The 20,474-nt window shown below is 51.0% G+C and overlaps 2 protein-coding genes across 5 annotated transcripts; both read left to right on the forward strand.

Moving 5' to 3' along the window:
- Positions 1-8,016: 8,016 nt before the first annotated feature.
- On the forward strand, positions 8,017-13,003 carry NT5DC4 (5'-nucleotidase domain containing 4; the record flags this gene model as incomplete). The annotated part of the gene is given in 9 exon segments (XM_039231701.1): positions 8,017-8,260; positions 8,345-8,618; positions 9,072-9,187; positions 9,279-9,336; positions 9,719-9,895; positions 10,144-10,321; positions 12,370-12,468; positions 12,705-12,771; positions 12,893-13,003. Coding segments are annotated over 6 exon segments (975 nt in total), but the record flags the coding sequence as incomplete, so codon positions are not given.
- An 853-nt stretch (positions 13,004-13,856) lies between these two features.
- LOC120231574 (cytosolic purine 5'-nucleotidase-like) lies at positions 13,857-18,588 on the forward strand. Of its 4 annotated transcripts, none has more exons than XR_005528357.1 (5): positions 14,166-14,228; positions 15,429-15,967; positions 16,228-16,464; positions 16,867-16,944; positions 18,032-18,069. XR_005528357.1 is itself a non-coding variant. In XM_039231729.1 (4 exons), exons 1-4 carry the CDS (start codon positions 14,001-14,003, stop codon positions 18,338-18,340), a joined length of 498 nt encoding a protein of 165 aa, XP_039087660.1. In that variant the 5' UTR covers positions 13,857-14,000; the 3' UTR covers positions 18,341-18,588. The 4 variants fall into 4 exon arrangements, 1 of the variants encoding a protein (XP_039087660.1); XR_005528358.1 differs by having other exon boundaries at positions 15,429-15,506; XM_039231729.1 differs by lacking the exons at positions 16,228-16,464; positions 18,032-18,069 and adding an exon at positions 18,317-18,588 and having other exon boundaries at positions 13,857-14,228; positions 15,339-15,506.
- The last annotated feature ends 1,886 nt before the right edge of the window (positions 18,589-20,474 follow it).

The raw sequence follows: 20,474 nt of genomic DNA on the forward strand, positions 1-20,474 counted from the left end.
CTGCCATCCCCTTGCATGAACAGCTCTCCGACCTGTTTTACAACTATCTATGTCAACTATCCAGTGATTTCTGTGTCCACGGAGCACAGAGCTCCCTCCCCTCCCAAACTCTGTCAGGCTCCCTTGGACCTGCTTTGGCCCCACCCTTCAAGGCAACACTTGGCCACATTTGAAACCTTAAATTCCATCATCCCTAATTTTTTTTTTTAAAGTGAGGTACAGCATCCATACAGTAAAATATGTGAACCCTTCTGCTTCATGCTGTAAGATTCAGCCCTGCTAGTGTGGGCAGTGCTGTTTATTCTTCACTGCTGCTTCCATGGGGTGAACGCGTCTGCCCTGGCCCTGACAGGCATATGTGTTGTCTCTAGTTTGGGGTTATTACCGATAAAGATGCCATGAACATTCTCAGCCATGTCTGTTGCTGGACACACATCGTCTCCATCACCCACTTTCCTTCATTCGCCGTCTTTTTGCTCATTGACACCCCAGTCTGGCACCCCCACCATGTTTTCTGGCATTGGCAGTTTGGCAGCTGTGCCCAAGCTCATTTCTTCTGTGGCAAAGAGTCCTGCAAAGGGCAGCCTCTCCCGCGCCGCTCCCACCTCCCTGCCGTCTGCTCCCACTTAGCTGCTGTCATCTTGCCACTGATGGCTCACCAGTCCAGGTCTCCTATGGAGGGGACATTTGGGGCTTCTCTGACTTGGCCTTTCTGTGTCACTGTAACTGCTTCTTCCAGGCTCCCTCTTTCCTCTCGTGGTTTCTGGGACAGCCCTTCCTACTTCTGTCCTACAAACCTGGCTATTCCCTCTCAGCCTCCTTTGCTCTGTCCTCTCGTCTCCAACCCAGTGTGGTTGTTTCCAGGGCTCCGTCCTCAGCGCTCGTCTCTCCTGAAGGGTCTCCTGGATCATGAGCTACCACTGGTACCGATGCAACATCCCTCCTCTTCAATCCCTAGACCCCAGCGTGAAAGGATTTCCCAAACTCATTTGGTGGCAAGCCTTGTTTGGACCCTGCTGTGAGCTTGTCTGTTGTCTTTATATGCCCACTTCGTGTGAATGAATATTTATATGTTGGCTGCAGGAATGTCAGTGTGTTTGATCGTGGGCTGTTGTCCCAGTCCCACCAAGGGTGTGATCGTGCATATATGCAGTAAATCATGTGTTACCTTCTTAAATTCAGGAAATGTTGAGTTCTGAAGTATACCTGGCCCCATGGGCTTTAGGTGAGGGTTTATAGACCCAGGCCTCTCTCCCTGCCTCATGTTCTCCCAACAAGCCCCTTCATTTCCTGCTGCCGTCTCTGGGTTGGTGGCCCACACTGCGGTACCTCTCAAGCATTGTAGTTATGAGCTTCTTCCTTCTGTAGGATCACCTGCAGTTAATTGGTCCCCAGGCCCTGACTAACCCAGTGACTGTCTGGACAGCCCTCCCCTCTCAATTAATTCAGGCATGCCACAGCTCCTGCCTGGGCTACTGCAGTTACTTCCCGGTGGCTGGCCCATGTCCTAGCTGGCCAGTCCTGGGCACTGCCACCAGAGGCAGCTTTGAACTGTGGGGGATCATATCCTCATTCTGCTCAAAATGCTTTCAGGGTTTCCCACCACCTATAGGGTCAAGGTCAAGTCTTTTAGCAGGACACAGGACCTTTCCTGATCTGGCCTTGTTTCCCTGTCCTACATCTTTGGGTCCCCCCAAAACAGTTGTGGGCTCATTGTACCCCTTCTTCCTTTTATTCCTGTAGTCGCTCTGCTGGAGAGGTCTTGTTCTTTTCAAATCTGCTGGACGTCACCTTCTCCTGGAACTGCCCTCCCCCTAACAGATACGTTCCCCTGTCCCTCTGGCTGGCTGCCTCAGACCTCATGGACAGCATCATGCTGTGTTCAGGACCTGAGTGCTAGATATTGGCTTATGCAGTGGGCGGCACCATCAGGGGGTTCATCTCTCAGTGCCCAGTGCCTGGCTTAGAGCAGGTGCTCATAAAATGCAAAAAAAATGAAACAAAACAAAACAAAACAAAAAAAAACCCAAAAAAACCCCACAAAAAACCCCCATTACTTAGCATTTGTATTCTATTTTCATTTGGCATAAGTATTTCTTATGTCATTTTATGCAGTTTTTAAAAAAAAAATTTTTTTTAATGTTTTACTTATTTCTAGGAGAGAGAGAGAGACAGCGTGAGCAGGGGAGGGTCAGAGAGAGAGGGAGTCACAGACTGAAACAGGCTCCAGGCTCTGAGCTGGCAGTCAGCACAGAGCCCGACATGGGGCTCGAACCCACGAACCGCGAGATCATGACCTAAGCGAAAGTCGGACGCTTAACCGACTAAGCCCCCCAGGCGCCCCTATGCAGTTTATTTTTCATTATTAAGCCACATATCAGAAAATTTAGATGCTAAAGACATGAAATTAAATATAATCTTGCTTTTTGGGGTGTCTGGGTGGCTCAGTCAGTTGAGCCTCCCACCTCAGCCCAGGTCATGATCTCACGGTTTGTGAGTTCGAGCCCCATGTTGGGCTCTGTGCTGACAGCTCAGAGCCTGGAGCCTGCTTCAGATTCTGTGTCTCCTTCTCTCTCTGCCCCGCCCCTGATCACACTCTGTCTTTCTCTCTCTCTCAGAAATAACAAATGAACATTAAAAAAAATAAGATAAATATAATCTTGCAATTTAACCAGGCCCTGGGTGATTCATATGCACATTAAGCCCTTGTTTGTTTTGAGTTATTTTCTCCAGTGCTTTTGTGCATGCGTTCTGTAAATGGTAGGCATGTCAGTTCAAATGCAATTTTGTGTTCTGTTTTCTCTCTCCGCGGACAGCACTATACCTTCAGCAGTTTTTGAGTTCGTCTTCTTAACCGCGATTAGTCAAGTTTGTTCAATAATTGAAAAATAACAGATTTGCTCTTTTGTTGCACACTGAAGTGGCCTATGCCTTTCACGAATCATCTTTTTGCATTTAGCCTTTTCTCTTTTCTATATGACTTTGTAAAGGATGGCTTCTCAGAACTGGAGTGTTCAAAGGAAAAGGACATTTTCGTGACTGGATCTGCATGAAGCCCGCTGTCCCTCAGGGCAGTGATTGCTCACTGCAAACACTGTGAAGAGGGTGTTGTCATTATAGGAATGTGGCCCCTGGGACAGACCCAGGTCCCATGCTTTCTACGTGTCCTGCCTGATGCAACAGGAGATAGTGGCCAGGCTTGCAGAGGGTTTACAAGCCCAACAAAAACATCTGGCCGTGGACCCCTCCCTTCCTGCCCTCCGTTGCTTTCTACCTTGAGCAGAGCTCCTGGCCCAGTGCAACTGTATGGATTTCTAGTCTCACCCCTGTGCTCTGTGTGGCTACCAGGCCAATTGGAAGAGGGACCAATGACCCCAGAAGGGAGGTGACTGTCTCCCTCCATGGTCCCCACCAGCTGGAATGGGGTGGTGACTGAGACTCAAGGGCAGACTGCAGGAAAAGTGACAGGAAGGGGATGTTTCCCCCGGAAACTTCCAGAAAGATGGTGGTAGTATTGTCTGGGGTGGCAGCAGGGCTTTCAGAGGAAGGTCAGTGAAGGGAAAAATGAAGGCTCAGGGAATGACAGAGGTTTCTAGAGCAAGTCCTTAACTTGGTGCAGCCTGTTTCTGTCTGTATAAAGAGAAGAGGGTGGTAATCACAGTAATAATATCCACAGCACAGGGCTGAGGTGAGAATCAAATGAGAAAAGGAACTAAAGACACAGTTTTTGGTAAATGCTGGGCATTTCCATGAGGGACAAGGTTCCCAAGGCCCAAGGATAAAGTGGCTTCAGCCTCCATGTGTACCCACTATATCTAGCATTGGTTTGATTTGTTAAATGTCTTTTTATTTATTTTTTCTTTTTCTTTTTTTCTTTTTTATTTAATGTCTTTATTTTATTTTTGAGAGACAGAGACAGAGAGCGAGTGGGAGAAGGGCAGAGAGAGAGGGAGACACAGAATCTGAAGCAGGCTCCAGGCTCTGAGCTGTCAGCACAGAGCCCAACACAGGGCTCGAACCCATGGACTGCGAGAACATGACCTGAGCCGAAGTCGGACGCTTAACCAACTGAGCCATCCAGGCTCCCCTTAAATGTCTTTTTAAAGTGAGGTCCTGAAACTTTGTGGTACATTAGACTCACCCAGGGATAAAGCACGCCCAGTGGTTGGGTCCATCTCTGGACCAGTTACATGTAAATCTCAGAGACGGAGGGTATCCCCCTGCCACCCTGCCACTTAGCACTGGCTCTGGGGACCCTGGGCTCGAATGCCCCCCTACCTGCACTTGCCTGACTCTTACTCATCAGATGATTTATAGCTCCTCAGGGGATTTGCACATGTAGGCTAATGCCCCACTCTTGCTCCTCAAATGTGGGGCAGGCCAACATGATTCTGGTGATGATTTGGGCACTTGTTAGAAAGGCAAAATCTCAGGACGCTTGGGTGGCTCAGCTGGTTAAGCATCCAGCTTTGGCTCAGGTCATGATCTCATGGTTTGTGAATTTAAGTCCCGCATTGGGCTCTGTGATGACAGCTCAGAGCCTGAAGCCTGCTTCGGATTCTGCATCTCCTTCTCTCTCTCTGTCCCTCCCCCATTTGTGCTTGGTCTCTCTCTCTCTCAAAAAAAAAAAAAAAAATTAAAAAATATTAAAAAAAAAAAGAAATGCAAAATCTCAGGTACCACCCCAAACCTGCTGATTCAGAAGCTGTATTTAACCAGACCCCAGGTGATTCCCATGTACATCACAGCTTGAGAAGCACTGACTAGCACACTGTTGGGAAGGGGGGACAGGACCAGAGCACAGATGTTGGTACCTGGCCTCTGGGTTCTGTCCTTGCTCTGCTGCTTGTTCGTTTTGTAACTCTGGGCCAGATGCAGAACTCCTCGGTGTCTTGGTTTTGTCACCTTATAAATTCAGAATAGCTATAGGCCCGTCTCATGGGATTATTATGAGGCCCGGCTCATGGTACTCACAATGCAAGGATTCTTTACTGTCACTATGACAAATCTCTTCCTGAAGGGGCTCTGAAATGCAGTAAACTTCACAAGTGTGACAGTGGTACAGGGGTCACAGCCAAGAGGGCCCTGTGACAGCCCCGAGGTCCCTCCCTAGTTGGACCTACAGTTAGCCAAGGGGCTCTCCGTCTCCTGGGATAGGAGCAGAGACTGGCCACCTCAGCAGATGGCAACACGCGAAGGTACAGGCCCCACCTGTGCCTGTGCATGTCCCATCGGGCCCCACCAAGAAGTGAGGGACAGTAACAGCTGTCAACTACCAGCACGGCCAGGTATAACCCCCACAATGTTCAGTCAATCCTAGGAGATAGCTGGGAGTGCACTTGGAGAAGTGGCCCAAGAAAGTGCTGAAGTGACAGAGTATATTTAAATATCACTGGATGACCTTCCTGTCCTCAGGTGAAATGGAAGCTTGGGATAGAACCCTAAGTTCAGCTATAGGAAAAAAAAAATATTTTGCCATGTTAATTCCCAGTGGGAGGGCTAGAACTTCCCAGTGATTTTCTATAACCGGGTACCCCTCCCTTTGTTTCTGACTAGATAGGAATCATGCAATATGGGAAAGGGTACTTTTTATTTATTCATTTTTCACTGTGCAAATTGAATTATATTTTTATTTATTATTATTATTATTTTATAGTTTATTGTCCAGTTGGTTTCCATATAACACCCAGTGCTCATCCCAACAAGAGCCCTCCTCCATGCGAAAGAGCACTTTTTAAAAAGTTCCCCCAATATGAGCAGAAAGCATAAGATTATGAGTGAAAGGGACTCTGAAAGTTCTCCTGATTTCTGAAGCTTGATTTTCCTCTGACACTCTCAATAAAGCCTTATGTTTATGGCCAACTTTCTGTCCATCTGTCCACTCATCTAATTGTCCATCCATCCAACTGTCCATCTATCATCTATCTATCTATCTATCTATCTACCTATCTATACATCCATCCACCCAACCATCCATACAACTATCCATCCATCCATCCATCCATCCATCCATCCATCCAGTGAAGGAATGTAGCTTTTGTGCCTCTATATTTTTGCTTTATCATTCTAATAGTTGCTCATCTGGCATTGTAAAGGAAAGAACTACTCCATTGAAATATGTTTTTTCCAGATAGTTTTTATCCCTTTAAGAGTGTCTAATTTCACTTAGTTTAGTAACTTTATTTTTTTTTAAGTTTATTTATTTATTTTGAGAGAGAGAGACAGTGCATGAGGCGGGCAGAGAGAGAGGGAGAGAGAAAATCCCAAGCAGGCCTAAGCTAATGAATGGTGAGATCATGACCTGAGCTGAAATCAAGTCAGATGCTTAAGCGATTGAACCACCCAAGCTCCACTAGTTTTGTTATTTTTAGAGAGAATTCTTTTAAGTGCATCATAAACTTATCTTCCTTTTTATTTATTTTTATTTTTTAAAGTTTATTTATTTATTTTGAGAGAGAGACACACACACGGAGAGAAAGAGAGACAGACAGACAGTGTTGGGGGGGCGGGGGGAAGAGAATCCCAAGCAGGCTCCATGCTCAGCCTGGACTCCAATTCAGGGCTTGCTTGATCTGATTCTCACAAACCGTGAGATCATGAACTGAGCTGAAATCAAGAATCAGACAGATGCTCAATTGACTGAGTCACCCAGATGCCCCTTGTCTTCCTTTTTAAGAGGACATGCTGCATCATGTGTCTTTTTGGATAATCGAGATCAAAGTTCTAAATGGAAGTCTCAGTGCTTTGTTGTAAAATCACTATTGTGGGCCTTCAGGGCTGTTTACAGCTCCACACTAAATGGTCTCAATTTACCCTGCTCTCGCTTTTGTACTTTTTTCTGAGGTTTTTCTCATCTGCCACTTCTTATAGTTTATGGCATGCTTTTAAGCAATTATTCCTTTATGTGGTGTTGGATGGGAAATTTATAACCAAGTGTGTTAGAGTCGTTCATAGAGCAAGAGTCCTGAGTTCTTTATGTATTTCTTAAAGTCTCTTTTATTATTGTTTAAAAAATGTATTTATTTATTTTGAGAGAAAGAGAGAAAGCATGAACAGGGAAGTAGCAGAGAGAGGGGGAAAGAGAGAGAATCCTAAGCAGACTCCACACTGTCAGTTCAGAGCCTGAGTTGGGGCTTGAACTCACAAACAGTGAGATCATGACCAGAGCCCAAACCAAGAGTCAGAGATTAACCGACTGAGCCACCCAGGTGCCCCAAGACTCTTTTATTCTTCAAAGTACATGAGTCTCCTGCCTTTGTAACCCCTATGTTTGTCTCATCCTGGGTTGAAGGGTTCTAGGTGGTTGAAGTCCTTGGAGGCATAAGCCTTAGAAATGGAGGTAGTACAATATTGATGGATTGTTCTTCCTTGATCATAACTGCTTTCCTTTTAGAAGAAAGGAGGGGACACCAGAGGCTAACACAGACCATTCCTTCCCCAGAAGAGGAGATGGGGGCCCAGGTGGGGCCAGCTGGATCAGTGGTGTCCAAAGTGCTTGAGGGATAAGGAAGCTGCTGGTTCCCACTGATAGTGTGCAGGTGGCTGGGGAAGGACTCATCGCCTCCTGCTCGCTCCTCATGGCGATGGTCAGTGGGGGTGGGGAAGAGTGAAGGGAGTCCCAAGGGGCGCCGCAACTCTGGTCTCCTCTCAAGGCCTGAAGCAGGACTGGCACCGGCGGTGAGATGGGCACTTGGGGTGGAGGTTGAGGTCACCTCAGCTTGTTAACACCCTGTTTCCTGACATACTCCTCATAACACAGCAGCCCCACAGGTGACTCCTTTAAATACACAGATATGGTGACACTCAAAACGCTGAGGAACCCCTGTGCTTGCATGGAGACCCCCTTCTCTCTAGGTGACAGGCAGCAACCTGTCACCTGGAAACACTGACAATATACCCTCAGGCATCCCCTTCCATATGGTGACCCGTGCTGCCCATTATGACAAATGCATCTCTGAACTTGGACACAGTGACCTCACTCAAAACAGTGACACTCTTGGCTGACAACTGCACACCCACGGGGGTGCCCACAGCGCACTCCCACATGATGAGCCGCCGCTTCTCAGAGGCTCCCTGTGCACACTTCCACATGCTCACAAGCATGTGCTCAGATGCACTCAGACCCAATGGGGTTTGGGGCACTGGTGGGCTGATTCCAACATTCTTCTCCCCCTCCCCAGGATTTTCATCAATTGCAGCTTGGCGCTGGGGAAGATTCGCTGCTTTGGCTTTGGCTTTGACAGGGACTACACCCTGGCTGGTAAGGAGGGAGGGAGCAGAGTATTTGGGGCTCGGGGAGCGAGGAGTGGGCACCAGCTGGCCTGGTTCTGATTGGTTCCTATAGCCTACACGTCCCGAGCCTAAGAGGCACTGGCCTTCAAGTTACTGCTGGAACATCTGGTGTGCATTGGGCACCCACGTGAGACCCTGTGCTACGCCAATGACCCCGCCTCCCCCACCGGGTGCCAGACTTGGCTGCGGTGGGAGGCTATGGCCGGTAGTCAGCCCTGGACCCCCATCCACAGCCTCTGCACTCTCTGCCTAGGGGGGCTGGTATTTGACATGCTCTATGGGAACCTGCTGAAGGTGGACACCCATGGCTTCAACTTCCTCTTGGAGTAAGTAAGGGACCAGGGGTTGATGGTAAGGATGATGGAGGAAAGAAGAAGAGGCGGGGGAGGAGAGGCTCAGGACAGGCAGAGGCTCAACAATGCCAGCTGAATAAAAGAGGGACAGCAGGGGGGCGCCTGGGTGGCTTAGTCGGTTAAGCGTCCGACTTTCGCTTAGGTCATGATCTCGCGGTTTGTGGGTTCGAGCCCCGCGTCGGGCTCTGTGCTGACTGCCAGCTCAGAGCCTGGAGCCTGTTTCAGAGTCTGTATCTCCCTCTCTCTGACCCTCCCCTGTTCACGCTGTCTCTCTCTATTCTAGAAATAAATAAAAATATTTAAAAAAAAAAAAAAAGAGGGACAGCAGGGGTGGACGGAGGTGGGGAGGAATGACAGGGCTTGAGTGCGCTGCTAGGAGGCACCAGAGAGGGGGCACTGACAGCACCCAGCCCGCTCCCTCCCCAGGGCAGAGATCAGGAGCTTCTACCCCAGCAAGTTCAAGTTCATTCAGAGGGACGACCTGCAGAAGTTCCACATCCTCAGCATGCTCTTCGACCGGCCTGATGAGGGCTGCCTAGGGGGTGTGGGAGGTGGTCCCCAGGGGCCCAGCTCTGGCCCCAGTGGGTTGCTCTGGATGCCTGGGCCAGCCACTGACTGTCCTCTCCATCCCAGAAACCTACCTGTATGCCTGCCTGGTGGACTCCTTCCCTGGCTGCTCCCGCTACACCAAGTGAGTCCTGTGCACTGTCCAGCCCTGGGTCACCAACAAGACACGGCCACTGCCCGGGGCCTAAGCCCTGAAGTGGGGTCCCTGCCAAAGAGCAGAGACCCTTCCTGAGAGGCTCTAGAAGCTCAGTGGGAAGGCTTTCACTGTGGGCCACCCCCCTCCACCTTGGAACTGGTGCCCCCCAAGGGATGACTCTCAGCACATGGTGATACCCCTTCCAGCATGGTTGGGACATAAGCTCAGTGTGGTTTGAGGGGTGATTCCAGTATAGAGTCTGGGCTGGGTGGTCACCTCAGGCCTCCTTATCAGCCTTTCCTGTCCTCCTGGCCCATGCCAGCTGTGACACTGACTATCAGCATGGGAACCTTTTCATATCCTTCTGAAGTCTCTTCCAGGATGTGAGGGATACCATGGATAGTGCCCAGGACCCCAGGACCCTTGACTTGTCTGCCCTTGGCTCTGCTGGGTGTGCCCTGAGGGCTCCAGCATCCACAGAGTTTCCGCTCTCTTTCCTGCCAAGGACTACGGTCTGGGCTCCCACACCTTGGACACGTGCATGCAGGTGGGCACACATGCACACACATGCACATGCACACCTGCACGCACATGCACACGTGCACACCCCTGTGCGTGCGCATGCATGCATGAACACACACACACACACACACACACACACACACACACCTCTGCTCCCCCCCCGTGGCTGTGTGAAGGATAAGACCCTGGAAAAATTTGGTTAAATATATGGAGAAGGATGTGAGTGGGTCATGACCAAGCCCCATTCCTTTGTCCCCCTCTTCCCCAGAGCAGTGAGGCTGTATCCCTGCCTCCACCCTCAAGATGTGGGCAGCACTGTGGCCTCGCCTTGATCACAGACTTTCCTGCCTGGCCTGGAGCCCCATGCCTGGGAGGCTGAGAGCCAAGAAAGGGATCCCAGGGCAGCTGGGGGAGACCCCACCCCTGGAAGTGACCTTGGCTTCTGCTCCAGGTGTGTATCCCCATCCTGCTGGGCAAGATGAAGGAGGTTGGGAAAGTGTTTCTGGCTATGAAATGCAGCTATAACTACACAGGATGTGAGTGTGTGGACAGAGAGGTGGGGCTCTCAGCCATTGGAGCCCATTGCAACCCTCCTTTCTGGATCCTGGAGGAAACTGAGGCCCTGTAGGAACAGTGAGGGGTAGGAAGGAGCAAAGACCCTGGTACCCCCACGGTCTGGCTGGCATTCTGGGTTCCATTTCTTGGCCTTTAAAAAAAAACATTTTTTTTTTCTGGTGCAGCCCCTCTGGAAAACAGTGTGGAGGTTCCTCAAAAAATTAACAATAGAACTCCCCTATGACCCAGCAATAGCACTGCTAGGAATTTACCCAAGGGATACAGGAGTGCTGATGCATAGGAGCACATGTACCCCAATGTTCATAGCAGCACTCTCCACAATAGCTAAAACATGGAAAGAGCCTAAGTGTCCATCAACGGACGAATGGATCAAGAAGATGGGGTTTATCTATACGATGGAATACTACACGGCAATGAGAAACAATGAAATCTGGCCATGTGTAGCAACATGGATGGACCTTGAGGGTGTTATGCTGAGCGAAATAAGTCAGGTAGAAGAGGACAAATACCATATGTTTGCACGTATAGGAGGATTAGGAGAAACTTACCGGAGGACCATGAGGGAGGAGAAGGGGAAACATAGTTGGGAAGAGGGAAGGAGGCAAACCATGAGAGACTCTTGAATGCTGAGAACAATCTGAGGACTGATGGGGATGGAGGGGAGGGAAGGAGAGTGATGGGCATGGAGAAGGGCACTTGTTGGATGAGCACTAGGTATTATATGGAAACCAACTTGACAATAAACTATTTAAAAATTTTTTTAAAGAATTACACTAAAAAAACCAAAAACAGTTTTTTAAAATGTTAATTTATTTTTGAGAGTGAGAGAGACAGAGTACAAGTCAGGGCAGAGAGAGAGGGAGACATAGAATCTGAAGCAGGCTCCAGGCTCTGAGCTGTCAGCACAGAGCCTGAGTGGGGCTTGAACTCACAAGCTGTGAGATCATGATATGAGCTAAGGTTGGATGCTCAACAGACTGAGCCACCCAGGTGCCCCATTTCTTGGCCTTTTTTAAGGTCTCAGTGGATGGAGAAATGTCTCACCACCTTGCTTGTGTGGTCCCAGTGTATCCTGTGGGCCGAGGGCAGAGGCAGGCAGCAGCCCCTGGGCCAGCCCAGCTGGGTGCTCTGACCCTTGCCCTGTCTCTGCCAGGCCATTATGACCTACCTGTTTGGCATTGGTGAGTTGAGTACCACGTGCCTGGCTGGGGTGGGCTGTGCCCCAGGAGGATGACCAGGCCAGGCCACAGTGCTAGGGCCTCTCCCATGTTCGGCCATCCCCTTGAAGAAGAACCAAATGTGGGAGGGGGTGTTTCACATGTGTGGGCCTTGCTGGAGCCTCTGCAGTGCGTGGGAGGCCAGTGACCTCGGCCAGGCCAAGGGATCGGGAAGGTCACTGGTGGCCTTGGAGAAAGCCGTGAAGAGGTAGATGTCTGGGGGACGGGCTTAATGAGGTGCAAGGGGGTGAGATCAGGTGTGGCAGGCCCAGGGGAGGGGTCTGTGTGACATGCCCTGTGGCACCACATGTGACTGGGTGTCACTGGCAGGCCAATGGGTGAGCAGGGCTCTAACTCAGCCACCATGCTCACATCCTGAGGCTGACATGAGAGCCTGCACAGTGTCCAGCACCAGCTTTCACAAATACCTCTTGAGCACTTCCTCGTGTCAGAGTGGTCATGGTCGAGAATGCTGGGGAGCCAGACCCTGTGGTTCTCGAATCCAAGGGTAACGCAGGGCTAGGAGTCAGGACCAGGGCACATGCATGGGCTTGTGAGGCTGGCGAGCTTTCACTAGTCCAGAGCTTGGTGGGTGGCCAGGCAAGAGCTGCGAGGTGTGTCACGGTCCGATGTTCCAGAGTGTGTGTGTGTGTGTGTGTTTGTGTGTGTGTGTGTCTACACGCACTCTCCCATCCCTGCGCCATAGGCTGAGGGCTCAGTCAGGCCCTGGAGGTCTTGCTTTGACCTGATCATGGTGGACACAAAGAAGCCCTGCTTCTTGGCTGAGGGGACGGTGCTGAGACAGGTCAGCATGGTAATGGCAGGGGCTGAGACCCCATCCACTTTGACCCCTGTGCCACGTGGTGGGGAGGAAGTCTGCCCTTTACACTTGACCTGCCTTTGGGAGTTGCCTCTCTGATGCTCTGTCTGTCCCTGGAGGCGGGGACCCAGGGGACTCCTTTGGGACTCTCTGTCACCTCCTTCCTCTCATGCCCCCAGTGCTCTGCTCTCTCTGACCAGGGTGCCCCTCTCCTCTTCCAGGGCTCGGGCAAGCTCCACGTGGACACCTCCGCAGGGCCCTACTGGCACTGTGCCATCTACTCTGGAGGTACCAGCTCCCAGCCTGTCCCCATGCCTCCACAGACACCCTCTCTAGACTAGGAGCCCACGTCCCCAGCCTGCCCACCAGGACAGGCGGGGCTGTGAGCAAGCCTGTCCTCCCGTGGCAGGCCAGGCTCTTCGGACACGATGTGCGAGCTGCTCGGGGCCACGCGGGAAGGAGATCCTGGACATGGGGGATCACATCTTTGGAGACATCCTCAAGTCCAGGAAGCGGCAGGACTGGCGAATGTGCCTGGTGGTTCCTGAGCTGTCCTGGGAGCTGGGCACTGGCATCAAGAGAAGGGGGAGCTGGGGGGCGTGGTCAAGACCAGGTAGGGGGGCGCCAAGGCACCAGCGCAGAGGCCTGCCCCTTCATCATCTTGCCCTTTTCCCTGTTGGGGTCAGTAGTAACTGTGCTGATACTGTCCACTCTGTGGTTTATGAGAGTGGATCTGCATATAAAACACGAGGAAACAGAGATCCAGAGAGGTTAAGCAGCTGCCCAAATTCACACAGCCAGAAAGGGCAAAGCTGACTCAAATACCTGTGTCCTGATGCCAGAGTGCTGTGGTGTTTCTGTAGTCTGAGAATTCCTTCCTTCCCTGACTGTACCCTCCGCACTCACTTGAGGACTCTCAGAGGGTGGAAGGTACAGTCCCACACCTGGTAATGACTTGAAGTATCCTCTGGGTGAGGAGTAGCTGTGAGTCTAAACAATTCCAGGTTTGTTCTAAAAGCTGGCTATGAGTCATTACCATGTGACCTTGGGTGGGTCATCTGACTGCCTGCGTAGCTTCCTCACCTGTCCCCCAGGATCTTTGCTGTCTCCGCTTTGCTCTGGGCGGAGTCTCAGTTGGTGTAGGAAGGGGTGAGGGATGTTAGGTACACAGCTGGGGCTGTGTAGACCCCTGGTGACCTCTCCATCCTCACCACATGGTGGAACTGGGCCTGGGGCAGACAAAGGCAGGCAGGGCTGTCACTCACCCTCTGCTGTCCTCTGTCTACTTTCAGAGCGGACGGAGGAGCTGAAGAGGCTGGACACGCACCTGGCAGACCTGTACCAGCGAGAGAGCCCTGGCCTGTGCTCCCTGCCAGCAGAGGGGAGAGGGGTGGAGGGTCCTGGCCAGGGTAGTCAGGAAATCAAGATCTGGTCCAGGCTGGGCTTCCCTAGTAAACTGGATTTGGGGATCCCTCTGGTCCCCTTGGGTCACATTGTGACCTCTAGATCCTTCCTCCATGGACTCAGGATGCCTGCTCTCTCACACGCATATGCACACACACAGCCCAGCACACTGGGGGCCTGTGGAGTGCCCTCTGACCTCCGTGGGGTCTAGGGAGGGTGTGCCTGGAGCTTGGAGGCACCGTTCCTTTTCTCCTGGGTCACGTGGCCATTTTTGCACTAGGCACACGGAAGTGAGCAGATATGGTCTGCAAGTCATCAACTCCACAAAGAGGGAGATTCAGGTAAGAGTGAGTGCTGAGTGAGGAGACCCCTAGTGAGGGGGAGGGGGCCGGGTGTGTGCTTCCAGGCCGCCTGTCCTGATCTGCTCTGTCCCAGGTTCCTGAGTCCAGTTAGGAGATTTTCCGCAAGCCTTGTAGAGCTCCACCTGGCCTTGTCTGCCAGCGCCCTCTGCTGGCACATGTTCCAAATGACAGCGGCGTGCTGCCGCAGAAGGACTGACTTCAGCTTGTGGGGTGACTTGCGGAGGGTGGCTAGACCGTCAGTCTCCATTAACCTAATCTCCATTAACCCTCCTTGAGACGTACCTGCCTGTGGGGTCGGATCCTCATGTGCCGGACTAGCCAGCTGTGACCAGCGTCTGGGCGCAGCTAGAGGAGTGGCCCCCGCAGATGGGGGTTAGGGCCAGTGAGCTGATGGGTCCTGGGAACAGGAGGAAGGAAAACACACCCTGTGGCACTACCGACCAGCCACCAAAGCTGGGAGCGTCCCGTGTCCCGCGCCAACAGAATTCAGGCCATTTGGCGTTGGCAGAGCCTGCTGGGATCAATGACGCAGAGCATTTTACAGGGTATAAAGCCCTTGCCTGCAATTTGATCCTCCTGTAGCCCTGAGAGGTGGGCTGGGCGGGGACAGCTACCTTTATGTGACAGACGAGAAACTGGTTCCAAGAGAGGAAATTGCATGCTTTCAGTCACTTTGGGAGTAAATGGCCAGATCGGTTCTCTGGACCGAACAGCAAAGGCTGGTGAGGAGGTGGAGAGCTGCTAGGTGGGCAGGAGAGGGGCTGGGTGTGTGGGCCCCTCTGCAAAGGCCTCTGTTCGGCATCAGAGGCTGCATTACGCTGAGGGGTGTCCGGGTGGCTATTCTCCAAGGCCAGGCAGGTAACTGTGAGGAAAGCAGGGAGGGAGTCAGTGGCAAAGTGGAGGGCTGCCCCACTTCCCAACGCACCGTGTGCCACCTCTGGGCTTAAAGCACACAGCTCCTTCCCTACTGGGGGCAGAGGCCCTGATGTCTCCGGGTGACAGACCCAGGGAGGACAGAGCTGGCCCCAGCAGTGGGGATTCGGCTGCAGGTGATGCAGGTCCAGGTGGGGGGAATCTGTCCTCCGCCAGAGAGTCACCGGGGAGCTGGGCCTGCACTACGGCGCGATGGGCAGCCGATTCCGCTGCAGGGTCCGCCAGACGTTCTTCTCCAACCAGCAGATGCACAACCCAGACCTCTGCACCGCCGCCTTCCTGCACTACCCGCTCAGCTGGCTGTATCGGGTGGCCCCAGAACTGGTGGGTCCCTGCAGAGCCTCCCTGGCTATCCTTGACCCTCTTCCCCAGGAGGAGCCGCTGGTCCCCAGCCCTGCCAAGAGCTTTTGAGGTTCGCCAGGCCCAGCCTCCCGCGTCGGAACACAAGTGGGTCAAAGCCTTGCAGATCACTGTGGGCGACATAAAACATGCACCGGAGCAGTTACTGTTAAAAGTGGCCTCTGCTGGGCAAGTTTCCCTCATGCCCAAGCTTCAGGTCTGCTTTCAGTGGAGACCCCATTAACCCAGTATTTCCTTAACAGAAAGGATGCCGGTTGCTGGGAGCAAAGCTATAGTCCCTCTACTTGCAGTTAACACAGTGACTGCAGGAGTGGGTGGAGCCGCAGATGATGGCGGTAAACACTCCAGCTGGTTTTCGTCTGCGACACCTGGACGCGATCCTGGGTCAAGAGCAGGGAAGTGGCAGTGGCCGTGATGCCTCTGGGGTTAGTGGAGCCGTGAGATCGACCGGCGCAGTGCTCCCTGAGCATGCGTGTCGCTCCTCCCAGCAGAATATCATTATTTCTGTCTTATAACATGTAGTCTCACGTCAAGGATCTGGACTTGAAAGTAGTTCTGTTTTCCTTGCCACGACCGGCTGCCTTCCAGATGTTTGAGAGGGAAAACCATTTCCTGAGTGTCTCCTGTGTTTCCTGTATTGGGCTGTGTGACCTGTTTTTCTTTTTCTTTCTTTTTTTTTTTTTAGCCGATTCTGCTTAATGCTCAGTGTAACTCACCAAAGTAGTTTTTTATTCCTCATTTTATGATCTGCGACACGGAGGTGCAGAGAACCTAAGTAACTTGCTGTCACGCTGCTAGCAGAACACAGAGCCACAATTTGAACGCACTTCTCTTAAAGAACTCCGGGGACATGCTCTGTCCCCCGCACCACCCTGCCACACACTGGCAGAGGGACGGTGAGCTCTCAAACCGCATCTCACCTGTAAGTTTTTCGACGAGCAGGGCTGGAGAGTGCCTGTTGGCAAAGCTGTGCGTCCAAAGCATAGTTATGTGTTGTCAGGCATCAGCACTAAAGTAGTGACCAGAGACAGGTGAAGAAAAAGCAACCCTGAGCACCAAAGTGAAACATATAAAGACACTTGACCTTTACCCAACCATGCTGGCCTGGGATTTTTGAGAAAATGATGTCTATCTACCAGAACCTTCCGTCTCCAGCTCACCCTCCTGGCTTCTTTCTGTAGCATCATGGGGCAGGGAGCTGGCAACTGTGGGCAGAGTGGAGTGGGGGGCAGGGTTGTTGTCTGTAAAAACCAGGGGCTTCTGGGAAACCGCACCACTGGAGGACCTAGGAAAGGTCCATCTCCACCTGCATTTGTCCCTACAGATGCCCCATGTGTCCGCTGTGGAGCAGGAACGGGCTAACCCGGGTCCCTCCTCCTGCCCTGCCTTCTACAGCCAGAGGGTGAGTTGCTAAGAGGTGGCAGGTTGCTGGCCCTGGGTGGGGGAGGGGACGATGGGAAGGGTGAGGGAGGGGAGGATGGGGGGGGGCCTGGCGCTCAACAACCTGGGGCTACCATGGCCTAGAGCAGGGAGGCCCGATAGAATGGTATCAACCCAACAAGGCCTTTTGAAGATTTGTGGGAGCTTTTTTTTGTCTTCAAGCATAATCCTTCCTGAGTATTTATGTAGAAATATATATTATTTTTTTAAATCACAAATCGCTTTTCTTTTTATTTCTCCTATGTCACAGTATTATATTGAGTTTTAAAACTATAGAGACAATAATGATACTATCTATGAGTTTCTTTTTTTTTTTTTTAATGTTTTTTATTTATTTCTAGGAGAGAGAAAGACAGCGTGAGCAGGGGAGGGTCAGAGAGAGAGGGAGTCACAGACTGAAACAGGCTCCAGGCTCTGAGCTGGCAGTCAGCACAGAGCCCGATGCGGGGCTCGAACCCACGAACCGCGAGATCATGACCTAAGCGAAAGTCGGACGCTTAACCGACTAAGCCACCCAGGCGCCCCTATGAGTTTCAATTCAGGATAGAAAAGAGGAAATGAAAATGTTGGTCTTTAAAATGGGGCACTGGGTCCCATAGGGCTGGGAAGCGCTGGCTCTGAGCCCACATGCTCAGATGAGCGGAGGCTCACTGCCCTTACTGGTGCTCTCCTGACCACTTCTGGCTGAGGGCAGAGAGAAAGCTGAGGACCCAGAGGGCCGCACGGAGGCTAAATGAATCCTGGCCATGTGCTGGCTTCATGGTCATCTTCTACTTGAGATATTTCTCAGAGAAATGGAAAAGTATAGAAGAGAGAAAAAGCAACCATTATTGAAATCTCCAGATTTGGATCTCAAGAACATATCTTTTAGGGAGGAAGGAGCATTGTCATCCTAGCAGACATTCCCTATGGCCTTTGGGCCATTTGGAAATGGGTGGAACAAGTGGAATTACTGTACCTAGTTCCCCTGAGCCACATCGCATTTCACAACCAACTTTATTTCTACACATTTCTTTTTCTTTTTTTTTAATATTTTTATTTATTTCTAGGAGAGAGAGAGAGGCAGCGTGAGCAGGGGAGGGCCGGAGAGAGAGGGAGACACAGACTCTGAAATAGGCTCCAGGCTCTGAGCTGGCAGTCAGCACAGAGCCCGATGCGGGGCTCGAACCCACGAACTGCGAGATCATGACCTAAGCGAAAGTCGGACGCTTAACCGACTAAGCCACCCAGGCGCCCCAGAAAAATAGTATTTCTGTAAACGTTTGATTCTGTTACGAGTCATAGCAATACTTGATTGGCCATAGGTGATTTCATTAGCTGTTCTTTCTTTCCAGGTCACTATGAAAGACAGTAAATGAGATCGCACCAACAGCTTTGAGCTTGATGTATACATGCATTAAAATGTATAAGAAATCATACTCATGATTTAAAAACCTGGTACTTTATTTTGGTAGGAGCTGCTCTGTGGTACTAAGCCTGGGTGTGTTCTGATGTTATGCCTACAGCTCGTGTTTTGTCTGTCAGTGATATCTGGCCTTATATAGAGGCTTAGAATGAATATATATCTACATAACTGAAATGACAAAATAAACTCCTGAAGGAACAAGTCTGTGAAACACGTCAATAGCTACACTTTCTGTGGAGAAACAAGGGAAACATTTGGAATGTCTGAGGATAAATAAGGGACCACAGGCCATGTGCCCAGAGAGTTTCAGAAGCTCCCAGGAAGCTCCCGGGTCTGACATTGCCAAGGCCTTTTGTTCTTCCTCCTGAGCTGACTTGTGGGCCTGAGTCTGTAGGGCAGCTTCTCAGGCAAAGACCAGGTGTCCCTGGCCTTGTGTCTTCAAACCCTATATTCTTATTCAAGGGCTAGACGGTAGAGTTTTATCAGGAAAATTGCTCAGACCCTAGGCCCACGCTTTTCTGGAAGGATGCTGAAATATGGTACAGTAGCTAACACTACAAAAATTGGCCCCTGGAATTCCCTTCTAGAGTAGTGAGACCGCAGAGAGGGCTGGGGAATGAACAGTGGGCCGAAGAATGAGAAGGGTCTGAGGAAGAAATTGAGGGAGGGGGAGGGGAAGGAGGTGGCCAGAGGGCCTTTCCCATGCTTTTCCTTCTGCCTGAAGCATCCCCTGCCTCTTCTCCATTTTTTAAAATGTTTATTTATTTTTGAAGGACAGACAGAGTGTGAGCAGGGGAGGGGCAGAGAGAGAGAGGGGGACACAGAATCTGAAACAGGCTTGAGGCTCTGAGCTGTTGGTGCAGAACCCAACATGGGGCTTGAACTTGTGAACTTCTCAAGATCATGACCTGAGCTGAAGTCAAAACGTTTAACCGACTGAGCCACCCAGGCACCCCTCTTCTCCTTTAAACCTGCTCTTTTCCTCAGATCTCGACGGGCCTCCCCACTTCTCTGACTGGATCAGACCTTTTCACACTTGTGTGCCCCCCTGGAGTCAGCTCATTTGACTCATTGCTGCTTCTCTGGCATCTGTGGTGTCCTGTAGTTTTACCGAGTGAATGGCGTCACCTGCTTTATTATTACATTGCAGGGGAGAGGGCAGGGCAAAAGATGGATTGTAAGATAAGAAGAGGAAGTGGGAAAAGCCTAGAAAACTGTGGATTAGAACTCTTCTAAACTCTTAGGAACTCAGCTGGGGCATGGTAGGGTACTTCTATCTGGGAGCTGTTTATTTAATGAAGTTTTTTTTTTTTTTTTAAGTTTATTTATTTCTTTGAGAGAGAGAGAGAGACAGAGAGAGAGAGAGACACAGATGTGAGTAGGGGAGGGGCAAGGAGGAAGGGAGAGAGAGAATCCCAAGCTGACTCAGGGCTGTCAGCACAGAGCCCGATGTGGGGCTTGATCCTGTGAACCGTGAGATCATAACCTGAGCTGAAGACAAGAGTCAGATGCTCAAATGACTGAGCCATCCAGGCACCCCTTAAGTTTTTTTTTTTTTTTTTTTTTATTTATTTCTAGGAGAGAGAGACAGCGTGAGCAGGGGAGGGTCAGAGAGAGAGGGAGTCACAGACTGAAACAGGCTCCAGGCTCTGAGCTGGCAGTCAGCACAGAGCCCGACGCGGGGCCCGAACCCGCGAACCGCGAGATCATGACCTAAGCGAAAGTCGGACGCTTAACCGACTAAGCCACCCAGGCGCCCCCAGGCACCCGTTAAGTTTTGTTTTTAAATCTGATGTTACCTCTGTACTCATTTACCTACACTGTAGTTAGGGATGTACTCCATTATTCCTAAGATACAGTAGCTATATATCTAGAAGAATTTTTAGTTGGGCATGTGGCCACCCAAAATGTATTTCCCAGCCTTCTTTGAAGATCAGTGCATGTGCCCAATAGCCCTGTGATCCTGAGTAGGAATACCGTGTTCAGCTTATAGATTGTAACCTTAAAAGGAGAGGGGCATGTCTTCTGGCTCCTTTCTTCCCCATTGCCTCTGGCTGGAATGTGAAATTTGTTGGGAGCCGTCCCGG

This window comes from Hyaena hyaena, unplaced genomic scaffold (assembly GCF_003009895.1).
Source record: "Hyaena hyaena isolate Hyena2069 unplaced genomic scaffold, ASM300989v1 scaffold_57, whole genome shotgun sequence".
Lineage (NCBI taxonomy): Eukaryota > Metazoa > Chordata > Mammalia > Carnivora > Hyaenidae > Hyaena > Hyaena hyaena.

Excerpts from the sequence above, each read along its gene's own strand:
- LOC120231574 (XM_039231729.1), top strand. The coding sequence starts at position 14,001 with ATGGACTCAGGATGCCTGCTCTCTCACACGCATATGCACACACACAGC. Across the intron at positions 15,507-16,866 it reads ATCGGGTGGCCCCAGAACTG|ATGCCCCATGTGTCCGCTGT; the intron begins GTGGGTCCCTGC and ends TTGTCCCTACAG. Across the intron at positions 16,945-18,316 it reads CTGCCTTCTACAGCCAGAGG|GTCACTATGAAAGACAGTAA; the intron begins GTGAGTTGCTAA and ends CTTTCTTTCCAG.